Source organism: Physella acuta, unplaced genomic scaffold (assembly GCF_028476545.2).
Source record: "Physella acuta isolate Inbredline_101_S28 unplaced genomic scaffold, ASM2847654v3 ptg000251l, whole genome shotgun sequence".
Lineage (NCBI taxonomy): Eukaryota > Metazoa > Mollusca > Gastropoda > Physidae > Physella > Physella acuta.
Genome location: NW_026731770.1, coordinates 114005 through 127107, shown reverse-complemented (window position 1 = coordinate 127107; position 13103 = coordinate 114005). Strand labels below are relative to the sequence as shown.

General features: G+C 31.0%; 1 protein-coding gene across 2 annotated transcripts; it reads right to left on the bottom strand.

Annotated features, from left to right (window-relative positions):
* Positions 1–2773: 2773 nt before the first annotated feature.
* LOC131938594 (threonylcarbamoyl-AMP synthase) lies at positions 2774–12800 on the bottom strand. 2 transcript variants are annotated; one of them, XM_059296703.1, is made up of 6 exons: positions 12713–12800; positions 7431–7598; positions 6696–6842; positions 6236–6416; positions 5841–5927; positions 2774–5541 (listed from the first exon to the last, which is right to left on the bottom strand). In XM_059296703.1, exons 1-6 carry the CDS (start codon positions 12713–12715, stop codon positions 5441–5443), a joined length of 687 nt encoding a protein of 228 aa, XP_059152686.1. In that variant the 5' UTR covers positions 12716–12800; the 3' UTR covers positions 2774–5440. The 2 variants fall into 2 exon arrangements, with proteins under 2 accessions (XP_059152686.1, XP_059152685.1); XM_059296702.1 differs by having other exon boundaries at positions 12664–12787.
* Positions 12801–13103: the final 303 nt, after the last annotated feature.

Below are 13103 nucleotides of genomic sequence, written 5' to 3'. Positions count from 1 at the left end.
TCATCCATAAATGACATCACGTCTGTCACTTATCATCACAAAATAGCCAGATCCAACATTCAAAAAGAAGTTTTTGTCTTTTAAAAACACCGTTTTTGACTGAGCATGGGTAGGACCACACAACCAATTCATATGCTGAGGTCACAAAAACAGGTCAACTCTACTTCACCTGCCCAGTGTCTCCCCAACTCATACATGTTTTTATCTTTTAAAACACCTATTTCGGCTGAGCATGGGTTTGACCACACTATCCCTTCATATGCTGACGTCACAGGTGATCTCTACACCTACCCAACTCTACTTCACCTGTCCAGTATCACGCCGAGTCTCAGATAGCATGTTTTTATCGTTTAAACAAAAAGATTCCAGCCGAGCATGGCTCTGACCACACTATCACTTCATATGCTGTGGACAAAGAAACAGGTGAACTCTACCTCACCTGTCCTGTATCCTGCCAAGTTCCGATAGGCAACTTTATCATTCACATCAACAACAAAAAATAAAATAAAAATTAAAATTGACATGATGTGTCTCGAACCCGTGACACCGCATGGTAACCTAATACACTAAGATTTTAGTTGTCTAAGCTCGTAGGATCAGAAACGAATTTACTGATATATTTTACTTTTATTTTGCGTAAAAAATTCATTTACGTGAATAGGCTCTAGTGCCTAGAGATCTAGTATTATTTCAAATTAAATTTTATCCCAAATTAGCCAATTCCATAGTGGCATAGTTAAACAAACAAAGATTAATATAAATTAATTAAGAAGTGCAATCGTTTAGTGTATAGTTTCTAGATCTAGATTTAGAATGTACGTTAAGTCTAGATCTAGATGTAGAATTTACGTTAAGTTTAATTTTTGCCGTAACTCTAGATCTAGAACCTAGATAGCTATATCCCATGTATACTCGAATTAGATGGTCATTAAAGCTAAAAAGCAAAGATTTATATCAAATATTTAAGGACTAACATAATTTAATAAAGAAACTCAATAACTTATTGTGGTTTTAAAATGGTTTTTATTTTTAACTAATTAATTTTGGTTTGACCTATATTCCAGATTTTAGATCCAGGATTGACTTTCTCTGCGTCCGATAGTTGATCTTTAGATCTAGATAAATAAATTGTATATTCAAATTAGAAGAGCCATTGAAAATTGATAATAGTGTTGGAACCTAATAAAAATAGCAAACGGACGCATCCTTAAAGCTATAGCCGACAGAAAATTAGCTTTATAATGCGTTAAAAATTTGAATAAGCAACACAATCGTCAATGGAATCCGCCATTATTGTTATAAAAAGTAAATAAATCATGTGACGTCACTATAAGTAAAGTCATTGTTCTGAACTTTTATAATGAATGTGGTTAATCTACCAATGAATATATCAATAAATGAATTAACGTCTTTAAATTAATTTGTGATTAACAGTTTGCTTGAAAAAGAAAATTGTTCTCTACCTAATTCAATGGCGAAACTAGAAAAAAAGGGCCTCCCCGCAAAAAATTTTTGGGCCCCATATATATATATATATATATATATATATATATATATATATATATATATATATATATATATATATATATATATATATATATATATATATATATATATATATATATATATATATATATATATATATATATATATACGAAATACGAACATAGAATACTAAAAACGGGTATGATCGAATTTTGAAAAACTTTAAAAATTCTTAAAGCTAGAATCTACTTACGCGCTGACGCAATAACAGAAAATTTTGCACCTTAAAATATATATATATATATATATATATATATATATATATATATATATATATATATATATATATATATATATATATATATATATCAGTTTTATCTGTAATTTAAACATGTGAGGAATTCACACCATTCTCGTTCTGCATCATTTGTGTGAGTGCTATTAGTCTGTTTTGAAGTAAGTAGGTCACCAACCAGTTCTACGGCTTATGCAGGTTTAATTGAGCCTAAGAAGTGTTGGCGATTGGTCAAAAGAATATGAAGCATGAAAGCTTTGTATGTGTAATGGTTTCTCGCCTTATGTTTATTTTTATGTTTTTTAGCATTTATATTATTAGTTTTTAATACATTTCCTTTTTATACTATGTCATTCTTCATTATGTTTTTTTTAAAATAATATTTAAGAGAAGTGTTTGCTTTTTAATTTTTTTAGTGCAAATCCATTAAAAGTTTCTTAACAGCACACATATTTGGCAATTTAAAAAAGGGAAGTAAGTCATGGAAGTGGCTTGAACGTTTGCCTCTTTCACACTACAAGTCATGTAGCCTATATATTTTTTCCTTTACGAAACAGCGTGTGTTGGTTATTGTAGAACATCACTATTGTATAAGATATTTTTTTTTACTAGAAAATTATTTTTTTAACTACAAAAAAATTGATTATGGTCGGCCATGGGCCCCTAAACGGCCTGGGCCCCCCGCATTGCGGGGTCTGGCGGCACTGTAGTTCCGCCCCTGACCTAATTACGTTTTGTACAGCTCTACACCTAGTGCAGATCCTCTCCTGTAACCAAACAGACAAACAAAAAACCCCCAAAAAAACAAATTTAAAATTCGAGTTAGAGTAGAATATAGGTAGATATACTAATTAATTAATAGATAATTAATATTTATTAAGGGAATGCTTCATAAAAGTATTGCGGTTAGTAATTTACATATTTTTGTTTAAACAGTCACATATGTAGCTTAATGTCAATAGTTGTAAACACTATAGAAAAGAAAACGTTCAATGGAGCTATATATTCTTTATTTTGCTACACGTGGTTTAAGCACAACAAAAAAAAACCGTCATGTTGCAATTGCTTTTAAAACATCAATGGAAGAATATTTATTGGATGTAATACATAATTTAAGCTTTAAAAACCTGTTACGTGTTGGCAACAACAAACAGCAAACGTTTAGTTTACATTTGAGTAGATTAAGCTGACACAATTACAATTTTTCTAAAAAATATATTTAACATTAATTGATTTTTTAAATATGAATTAGCATCCATCCGGCATTTAATACGTTGGAATTAAAATTATTACGATACATAAAAAAATGGTTGACAGTTTTGGACTAATTTTTTTTTCTATTATATAGTTTGTATAGGACCTAGTTCAAATTACTGTGACAATTTAAAGCACGAAAAAAATTACTAAAAGTAAATAGCTTGTTCTAATTAGAAAACGTTGATATTTATAAAGTAATTATATTATTTTTAGATACAGTAAACATGTAATAGCAAAATCATAATCATTAATTTAGACAAATTACGTTTGTTACTTTAACAATTCCGTTTTCTTCATTCCTTACTTCTTTTTCTTGTATTCCGCACATTGCAAATAAAATCAAAGCTACACAAAGATACAATTTACACAAAACTAAAAATCTAATTAATTGACTTAACACATTAAACAACGAATGTGTAAATCTAGAAGTACGAGGACAAATAAATCGATTCTAATACAATTGTTTTTAAAAATAGCAACTCAAGAGTTTAATCGTTAGAAGTGTTTAAAATATTTAATACAATATGAAGATAATGATACATATTACAAGCAATTATCTCTTATTATTTTACATGTAGGGAAACAAAAAAAGTGAATACAATTCATATTGTTTTTGATACGCTAAAAATATTAGTAGACCATTTATTAGATAATGTGATACATAAACATCTAAAAACTGTAATGATACCACATGCAAATATATATATATATATATATATATATATATGGTTTATTTCCAATGTATTCTAATTTGAATGTATGTTTCTCCATGTTGTTTAAGATAGGTATCATACAAAAAAAAGAAACTACTTTAATTATAATATTAGGAAGCTGATATTTTATACTAGTACTATGCATATGGGTACGAGAAAGAAAATATAGTTCAAAATTGTAGTGACCTTGAAATTACCTTGAGAATGGAAGCTCTTACTATATTTAGTAACATATTCATGTGCACGATTATGAAAAAAGTATAAACATTTAAGAACTAAAATTTTTCACGTTTTTGTAAGATCATGTGTACTTTGAACCACTTTAATTTGATTCTAAAGGATAATAAATATTTTATGAATTTTTAAATTTTATGTGAGAAAAAAATTATAGGTCTGTGGTTACATTAACATCCATATCTTTAACAATTTTTGGAATATCTAAATAAAAGTGGTACAATTTCAAGAAATCGTACATACTTAACACATGTACCAAATTTCAACCGAATAACTTTATATTATTTTTGAAAAATCCTGCACAAAGTGTCAAAAAAGGTGTTTTGAGGAAAAAGCAAAAAATAAAAAAGAGCTCTTCGATTGGTTTAAACTCTATTATCTCATAGGAACTTTATAAATTCACTAAAAATAAAGCAGAACTATATTGAAAATAATATTAAACAAGGATTAAAACCAAGCTTCACCTGATAAGAGTACTGAAAAGTTCTTAAAATTTGAACATTAGTAAAAAAAAGTTATTCATTGATTAAAATTAAGCATTTTAAATTAGATAAAATATCGAGTAATCATGGTTATTTAAATAATTAATTACGCCACTCCTTAACAAAAATTTAAAATAATAATTTGTAGAAAGTGTTCATAATTGGGTCATTTAATGTCGGCGTGGTCGAGTCGGTAAAGCTCATGGTTATTAAATCGAAAAGTCTCGAGTTCGAATTCTCGGGCAGATGAGACTCGTTAGCTGGGGAAGCAAATCCAAAAAGAAAAGCAGGCTGAAATCGGAGTCAATGGCCACAATGGCGAATAACTAGTTGACACGTATCCTTAATTGTGTTGGAGGGGGATCTTTTCTAACACTAAAATTAAGAACGAAGAAGAAGAAAGAAGGATCATTTAACTAAATAAACAAAAAACAAAAAATATTTTTTTAAAATATAAATTGGGGTGATACCAATTTTTAATTGAAGAACATGTATTTTTGAGGGTACAATTTGAAGATTCTATACTGCTTGCCTGTCAATACATTAAAAGGCAGTGAGAGGAATTCATTTAAATTTTGATCTGTTTTTCTTCTCCTTTCGAAACAGTTGTATAATTTTAATTATACAATACTAATTTTAACGTTAATTAGGCCCATTTACATACAGTCACTAATATATTTCAAATTAATGTCATCATTTGATCAAAAAGTAACACAAAGTGCAAAGACACAATCAATTAGCCGAATTTCTATTCACCTGCATAGCCCCACAAGATATAATATGCTATGGTTGAAATTTAAAATTGAAATTTTTAAAATCTAGAACAGACCCAATGGGTATAAGTAAAATGTTCATTTAAAAAAAATATAAAATACATTTTTTAAAAGCCACATCTTTTTTATATTAATTATATAACATTTTTTTTTATTAATTTTATCAATTTTAACAAAACATTTCTTAAACATTGAACCTCTTTACTTATTCGTCAAAGTACGGACACTTTCCTTTGCAGCTCTATAGTCTCGAAATATATCGTCTTGTGAAGTACTTCCTATTCGAAAATAGCTGATCCGATCTATTAGAGATATTCGTAAAACATTGGAAAATTAATGAATGGATTGTTCTGTGTGGGCATATGTATTTTTAAAATCTGATCATCGTATAAGATGCAAACCTCAGTATATCTTAAAGTTTACCATATGCGTTGGCACTCGTTATCCATGGTGATTAGTAGCAGTTATACATATTTTTCAAGCATAAAATTCAGATTTAAGTTTTCCCGTGTTCACCAACAAATACAAATATGAAACATGGTGATGAAAAATTGAAATGCATTCTTTATCAATAATACATTAAAAACTATTAATAACTTACCGTTTTGTATGTCTAGACAGTTAACGATACTTGAAGACTTTTTCAGTAAGGAATTACCAGCTTTTACAACACCATCAATAGCGTCTCCTGAGTCATATATGTAGTCATATATGCAGTCATGTATATATATATATATATATATGTATATATATATATATATATATATATATATATATATATATATATATATATATATATATATATATATGTATATATATATATATATATATATATATATATATATATATATATATATATATATATATATATATATATATATATATATATATGTGTGTGTGTGTGTGTGTGTGTGTATTTGTATATTAGAGAGATCGACTAGCATCAAATCAGGATTAGATTCAGCTAGATAAATAAATCTACGATGACCAACTTACCGAATGCTCTTTCGACCATATCATGATGTGTACTGTCTGGTTCCTTGTGTTTATTAGCTGAAGAGATGACTAATGGTCCAGACTTCAAGCAAAACAAACACAGGGGCGTACTGTTGGTGATTCGAATACAAACACTGTCTTTGTCCCCCAACAGCTTTATTGTTTCTTCAGGGCATATTTTCTTTTCCATAATAAAAGTGAAGGTGTATTTTGATGATTTACATAGTTTTTATCAGAGTACATATAGTTTAGAGTGGGTTATAATTAAATACATGTAATCGAAATCACTATTTAAACGTGCATTAATCAGTGTAATCATTACTGCATGAGTTTTTTTGTTTATTTACCTTGACATATATTGTATTATACTGAACGTTTAAAATTATAGGTAAGTCAAATTTGTGATTGTGGAAAGCTACATTTTCACACATTTTTAATTTATATTTTGAACACATTTTACCTTGAGCCAATCTCCTTTGGGGACCACAAAGCCATATGGACATGGTTTGATAAAAGCCATCAAAACTGGATGGAAGTTCGGCTTGGCATTTTCCAACGTTTCCTTGTCTGGCAACAGGAGAGTAACGGCCGTTTCAAGTGGTCGTTTCTGTGAGATGTGTGTTGTTATTCTTGTAATAGGTTTTTAAAACTTTTACTTTATCATGCACATAAGACTCCATGTTACCACAAAGTATAACAATATAATCAAAGCACTCACATTTGATATATTTAATGTTATTTGAAGTTGATGTTTATTTTAATTTTCATTTTCGATTGTGAAGACTCATTGAGCTTATAAAAATTCCAGCCCCCCCCCCCTCCCCCCCCCCTCCTTCTGAAAGTTTCAAGTGCCTTTCTCTAGATAGAACGTCTGCTAGGATATATCTGTGGCAAGTCTCTTGGAGATAATTTGAAAGAAGGTGTAATTGGTGGTTCACGTGAAGCAACAGACTGACCGTTTTCCAACTGCAAACGTGGTCTTTTGGTTCATATTTATAATTTACCCGCGATGTCTTTGACATTCAGTTAAAAATCCTATTAGATTTTTTTTCCACATAAAACTTCACTAACATGTATTTTAAATTACATAGCAATTTTACATATACTTAAAATGAAAAATATCGAACATTTTCAGATGCTTATTTCTTAAATCTAAAACATGGATTGGTTTAAGAGTCAGGTATATTTTTCTTACTTTAATTTCAAAGATCTTCCTAACACTCTCCGGGTGATTGACTGATGCAGCTAAGGCATACACTGAGTCCGTGGGAATCCCAATCACTTTCCCCTCTTTCAGTTTTTTGGCTGCAGCATTTAAATCTGTAACAAACCCAGCGTTAAAGTTCCGCCTGTCAGCTTCGGCCTGTGTTTGGAAGGGAAAGTTTCGAGAAATTATTTATCAGTAAGTCACATACATACTTCTATAGTTAATAGATCGGTTTGATCTATTGTCGTAGCTGAGTATATTTTTTAAAAATATGTTCAACTTCGATTAATTGTATGCTTGAAACCAGGTTTATAAAGTGGATTTTCAGTGTAAAAGACCTGTAATTCAGGAAATAATATTCCGCAATAGAATTTCCAGAAAACTTCGTTAAAAAGTATTTCCGCAAAACATAATTCTTGAAACATGAATGAGATTTGTGAGAACGGTTTCGCTCAATCAGCACAACAGTTGATTACATTATCCACCAAAACTAAATAGGGCTGGTAAGTAGGTCAGCAGCCAGTTCTATGGCTCATGCAGTTTTTATTGAGCCGTAGAACTGGCTGGTGACCTACTTACCAGCCCTATTATTGCGCTACTTTCCACTCTTACACGTGGTCCAAGCATACTTTTTACACGCATCTTTTTATTTCGATTTCGTATCATATAGACAAGACGTGTTTTCTCTGTCGAGCTAAGTCCAAAATTTATGTTACTGATTAACTTGTTTTTCTAGCCTTTTTCCTCACTGTTGTGTCCTGTGGAAAACATTGAGTCGAAAAGCTCATTATACCTGTTACTGTCTTGAATGTGTGAGGATACTAACACTACCTGTTTTAGCATTTTACTATTTTGATCTATAAAACAATATCAAGGATGGATACCAGTATCATTACACAAATAAAACATCAGGTTAAAAGAATGTATTAGAATATATATCACTAGGTAAATCAACAATATTTATTGCTCACTGTAATATTATACTTCTTTTTTGTCGACAACTGTCGGTTCATCTACTCCTTAAGTAAAATGTTCACACTGTACGTACTAGTATAAACTATGCTGACTGTTTAGCAACATGATATAAATAATAATCTATATATCTATCTATCTATATACTACTAAAAATTAAGTTTGTTTACATGTTTGAATATTTAATTTTTTGCTTGTTTTTTTGTTTGTCTGATTGACTATTGTAAAGGGTTCTACTCTATGTGGAGAGCTGTAAAATAGTATGTAGGTAGAGAATATTTTTGTTTTCAGACAGACTGTTAATCACAAATTTATTTAAAGACGTTAGTTAATTTGTTGATTTATTCATAGGTAGATTAACCACATTAATTTTAAAAGAGTAGAAAAACGACTAGACTTGACGGAACTAGACTTTACGTAAATTCTAGATCTAGACTTAATGCAAATTCTACATCTAGAATCTATTTCAGGCCTTATTTTATATAAATCTTTGTTTAGCTTTAATGAACATCTAATTCGAGAATATATCGGATTTGTCTATCTAGGTTCTAGAGCTAGATATAGTAGGATTACTCGCTTTATTGGAGACGTGGTCGGCTGTTAACAACAATGGCGTCCGGACCGGACGCATGACTTCCGACTATTTTTAGGCTCTGTTTACCACAAGCAAAATGGCGGGTTTTCACGTTATATAAACATGCTATAGGTGGCCAGGGCCAGATATGCCTGAAAAGCATTTTAAAATTTGCTTTGGAGAATGAAGGCTAAATTTTGAAGTAGGTGTCATTAAAATTATATAAAACTTTTTAAAGGTCACCTGTGACGTCAGTATATGAAGGGATAGTGTGTTTTTAAAGGATAAAAAAAGTCTTTTTGAATGTGGGGTCTGGTTATTTTGTGATGATTAGTGACAGACGTGATGTCATTTATGGATGACCCCCAAAACCCACTGTTAGCTAACTAAATAACGGGTAGTCTAGTATACTACTAAAACTCAAGTTTGTTTACATGTTTGAATATTTATTTGTTTTTGTTTGTTTGTCTGATTGGTTATTGTAAATGGTTCTACGCTATTTGGAGAGCTGCAAAATAGTATGTAGGTAGAGAACAATTTTTCTTTTCAGACAGACTGTTAATCACAAATTTATTTAAAGACGTTAATTAATTAATTGATCTATTCATAGGTAGATTAACCACATTAATTTTAAAAGATTAGAAAAACGACTTGAATTGACGGAATAGTGACGTCACATGATGTGTTTATTTTTTACATCAGTAATGGCGGCCTATCGAAGAAGATTGTGTTCCCATTCCAATGTTTAACGCGTTCTTAAGCTAATTTTCTGTCGGCTATAACTTTAACAATATGTCCTTTTGCTGTATTTATTACGTTCCAACACTTATATCAATTTTCAATTGTCTTTTTCATTTAGTTTTACGATAAATTTCTCTAGATCTACAGATCAGCTGTCGAATGAAGAACAAGCGTCAAACTGAACTTATGAATCTAGATCTAGATCTAGATATAGGTCACTAGACTTTACGTAAATTCTAGATCTAGACTTTAAATTCTACATCTAGAATCTATTTCAGGCCTTAATTATTTTATATAAATCTTTGTTTAGCTTCAATGATCATCTAATTAGAGAATACATGGGATGTATCAATCTAGGTTCTAGATCTAGATATAGTAGGATTACTCGCTAACTTAGAGGCGTGGTCGGCTGCTAACAACAATATAGCGTCCGGGCAGAAGGCATGACTTCCGACCATTTTTAGGCCACAATTACCACGAGCAAAATGGGGGATTTTCACGTTATTTAAATATGCTATAGGTGGCCAGGGCTAGATATGCCAGAAAAGCATTTGAAATTTGCTTTGAAGAATGAAGGCTAAATTTTAAATCGGTGTCACTAAAATTAATAGAACTTTTAAAAGGTCACTTGTGACGTGATGTTATTTATGGATGACCCCCGAAACCCACAGTTATCTAACTAGATAATGGGTAGTCTAGTATACTACTAAAACTCAAGTTTGTTTACATGTTCGAATATTTATTTATTTATTTATTTTGCTTGTCTGATTGACTAATGGAGAAAATCTGCTCTATGTGTAGTTCTGTAAAATAGTATGTAGGTAGAGAACAAGTTTTGTTTTCAGACAGACTGTTAATCACAAATTTATTTAAAGACGTTAATTAAGTTATTGATTTATTCATAGGTAGATTAACCACATTAATTTTAAAAGTTTAGAAAAACGACTTTACTTTGAGTGAATAGTGATGTCACAAGATTTGTTTACTTTTTAGTACAATTAAATGGCGGCTCCAACCAATACAAGATTTCGTATCTTATTCATATCTTTAACGCGTTCTAAAGCTAATTTTCTGATGGCTATAACTTTAAAAAGTTTGCTGTTTTTATTAAGTTCCAACACTTATATCAATTTTCAACTGTCTTTTTCATTTAGTTTTACAATAAATTTCTCTAGCTCTACAATCTGTCTAAGAAAGTTATTTATAGATCTAAATCTAGAATCTAGGTCAAACGAAAGATTAATTAGTTAAAAATACAATCCATTTTAAAATAATAATACATTTTTGAGTTTCTCTATTAAACTACTTTAGTCCTTAAATACTTGATATAAATCTTTGTGATTTATCTATCTAGATCTAGAGTAGGTCGAATCTAGATCTAGCAAGAGCTACGCAAAAACTAGACTTAATCAAACCAGTCGTAGAATATAGATAATTCTATCTAGATTTAGATCATAATGAGTTTCTATATACTAAACTATTTCAGACCTTTATTATGTTATATAATCTTTGTTTGTTTAGCTATGGAATTGGCTAATTTAAGGTAAAATTTAATTTGAAAGTTACTAGATCTAGATTTAGAGGTAAGGCCTATGCGCGTAAATCAAGTTGCATAAGAGGACTCAACATATTATTATATAGGACGACAAAACATCAATGATGTCACGAGTCTAGATAGCTAACTTGTTAGTGTAATAGACTTTCATGCGGGTGGCACGGGTTCTAGACACATCACGTCAATGTTAAAAAAATGAATGATACAGTTGCCTATCTGAACTTGGCGGGATACAGGGCAGGTGAAGTAGAGTTCATCTGTTTCTTTGTCCTAAGCATATGAAGGGATAGCTTGGTCAGAGACATGCTAGGCCGGAATCGTTTTTTCAAACGATAAAAACATGTTGTCTGAGACTTGGCGGGACTTTGGGCAGGGGAAGTAGAGTTTAGTAGGTCACCTGTAACGTCAGTATATGAAAGGGTAGTATGGTCAGACCCATGCTCAGCCGAAATCGGTGTTTTTAAAAGATAAAAAAACGTCTTTTTGAATGTGGAGGTCTGGTTATTTTGTGATAAGTGACAGACGTGATGTCATTTATGGATGACCACCGAAACCCACAGTTATCCAAGGGATGACCGGGTAAGTCTAGTATATATATAATTCTCTAAGTGAGGACCATGTGAGACACCACCACGTAAAAAGCCGTTCCTACTCTGCTACCACCTCCACCCCATAAATCTGGTGAGCTGTGGTTTAAATTAAATGTTTACAATCGTAGAGCCGGGTCGAATTAGTGACGGCTATTAGGGGCAGATAATTTAGTTTTTAAACATTATGAAACTAAGTGGAGGTAATAACAAGTTCTGCTTGGCCTTTTCATTGTCGTCTGTAAACTGTCGTCACGGACGGCTGCTTTCGCAGAGGGGATTGGGGTGGAAAGTGAGCGAGGATAATCGTCCTTCGCGAGCTAATGATAGTGTTTTAAAGCAATTCTTTATCAGTCGCAGCATTGGTAGTGTCGAATTCACAAAATATGAATTACTGAAAGTAAAAAAATAGAACAACTAAATAGCGGCGTATTCAGTTAGCGTAGTTAATCATTTCACAGCTCTTAACTTTGCGATACGTTTGATAAGCCATAGTCAATTTGTCAAAAAATATCAACGTAAAATTTCTAGTATATTCAGCATAAAATTTCTAATATTGCAATTTTGTTCACATTATGAAGCGTAAAGTTTATAACAAAGCAAAACATTTGATAAATGATTGTCATTTATTTTTCAAAACACGCAGCGTATGTGCAAAAGCAAGCGTAGTTTTGTTTTTTAAATTACACAAATAGTAGAAAATATCGTCGTTTTTCGTAAATAATAACGAAAACGCATTTTAAATACGGCTTAAAAACAAACATTTTTATTGTTATTTATTATGATACATACCATATTAAAATCAACCAAATTAGAATATCTAAGATACATCAATGCATACCATTCGATATCCAAGGCACACATAGAAAAGTCTCTTATCGTACGCTTAACGTGTACATGTTTATTGCAATCTTCTTGGAAGTCGTCCAATTCAAATACTTCGATCTAGATAGTTTACTGTGTAGTTGGTCGCAATGTGAAGGTAACCTCCATTATTGATCTTTTCAACTCTTGCCATTTGGAACTACATTTATCTTATCTCTTGACTAGATCTTGGTAGAAGTCCATACTATTACATAGCTATGTTTCTTTCGAATATGTACACACACAACCACAAACACACACGCACACACTCGCACCAAATCACGCACTTACGCACTCACACTTACATAGATACATAGATACATAGAAACACAGACACACAAACAAAGATATACAAAATAGACACAACG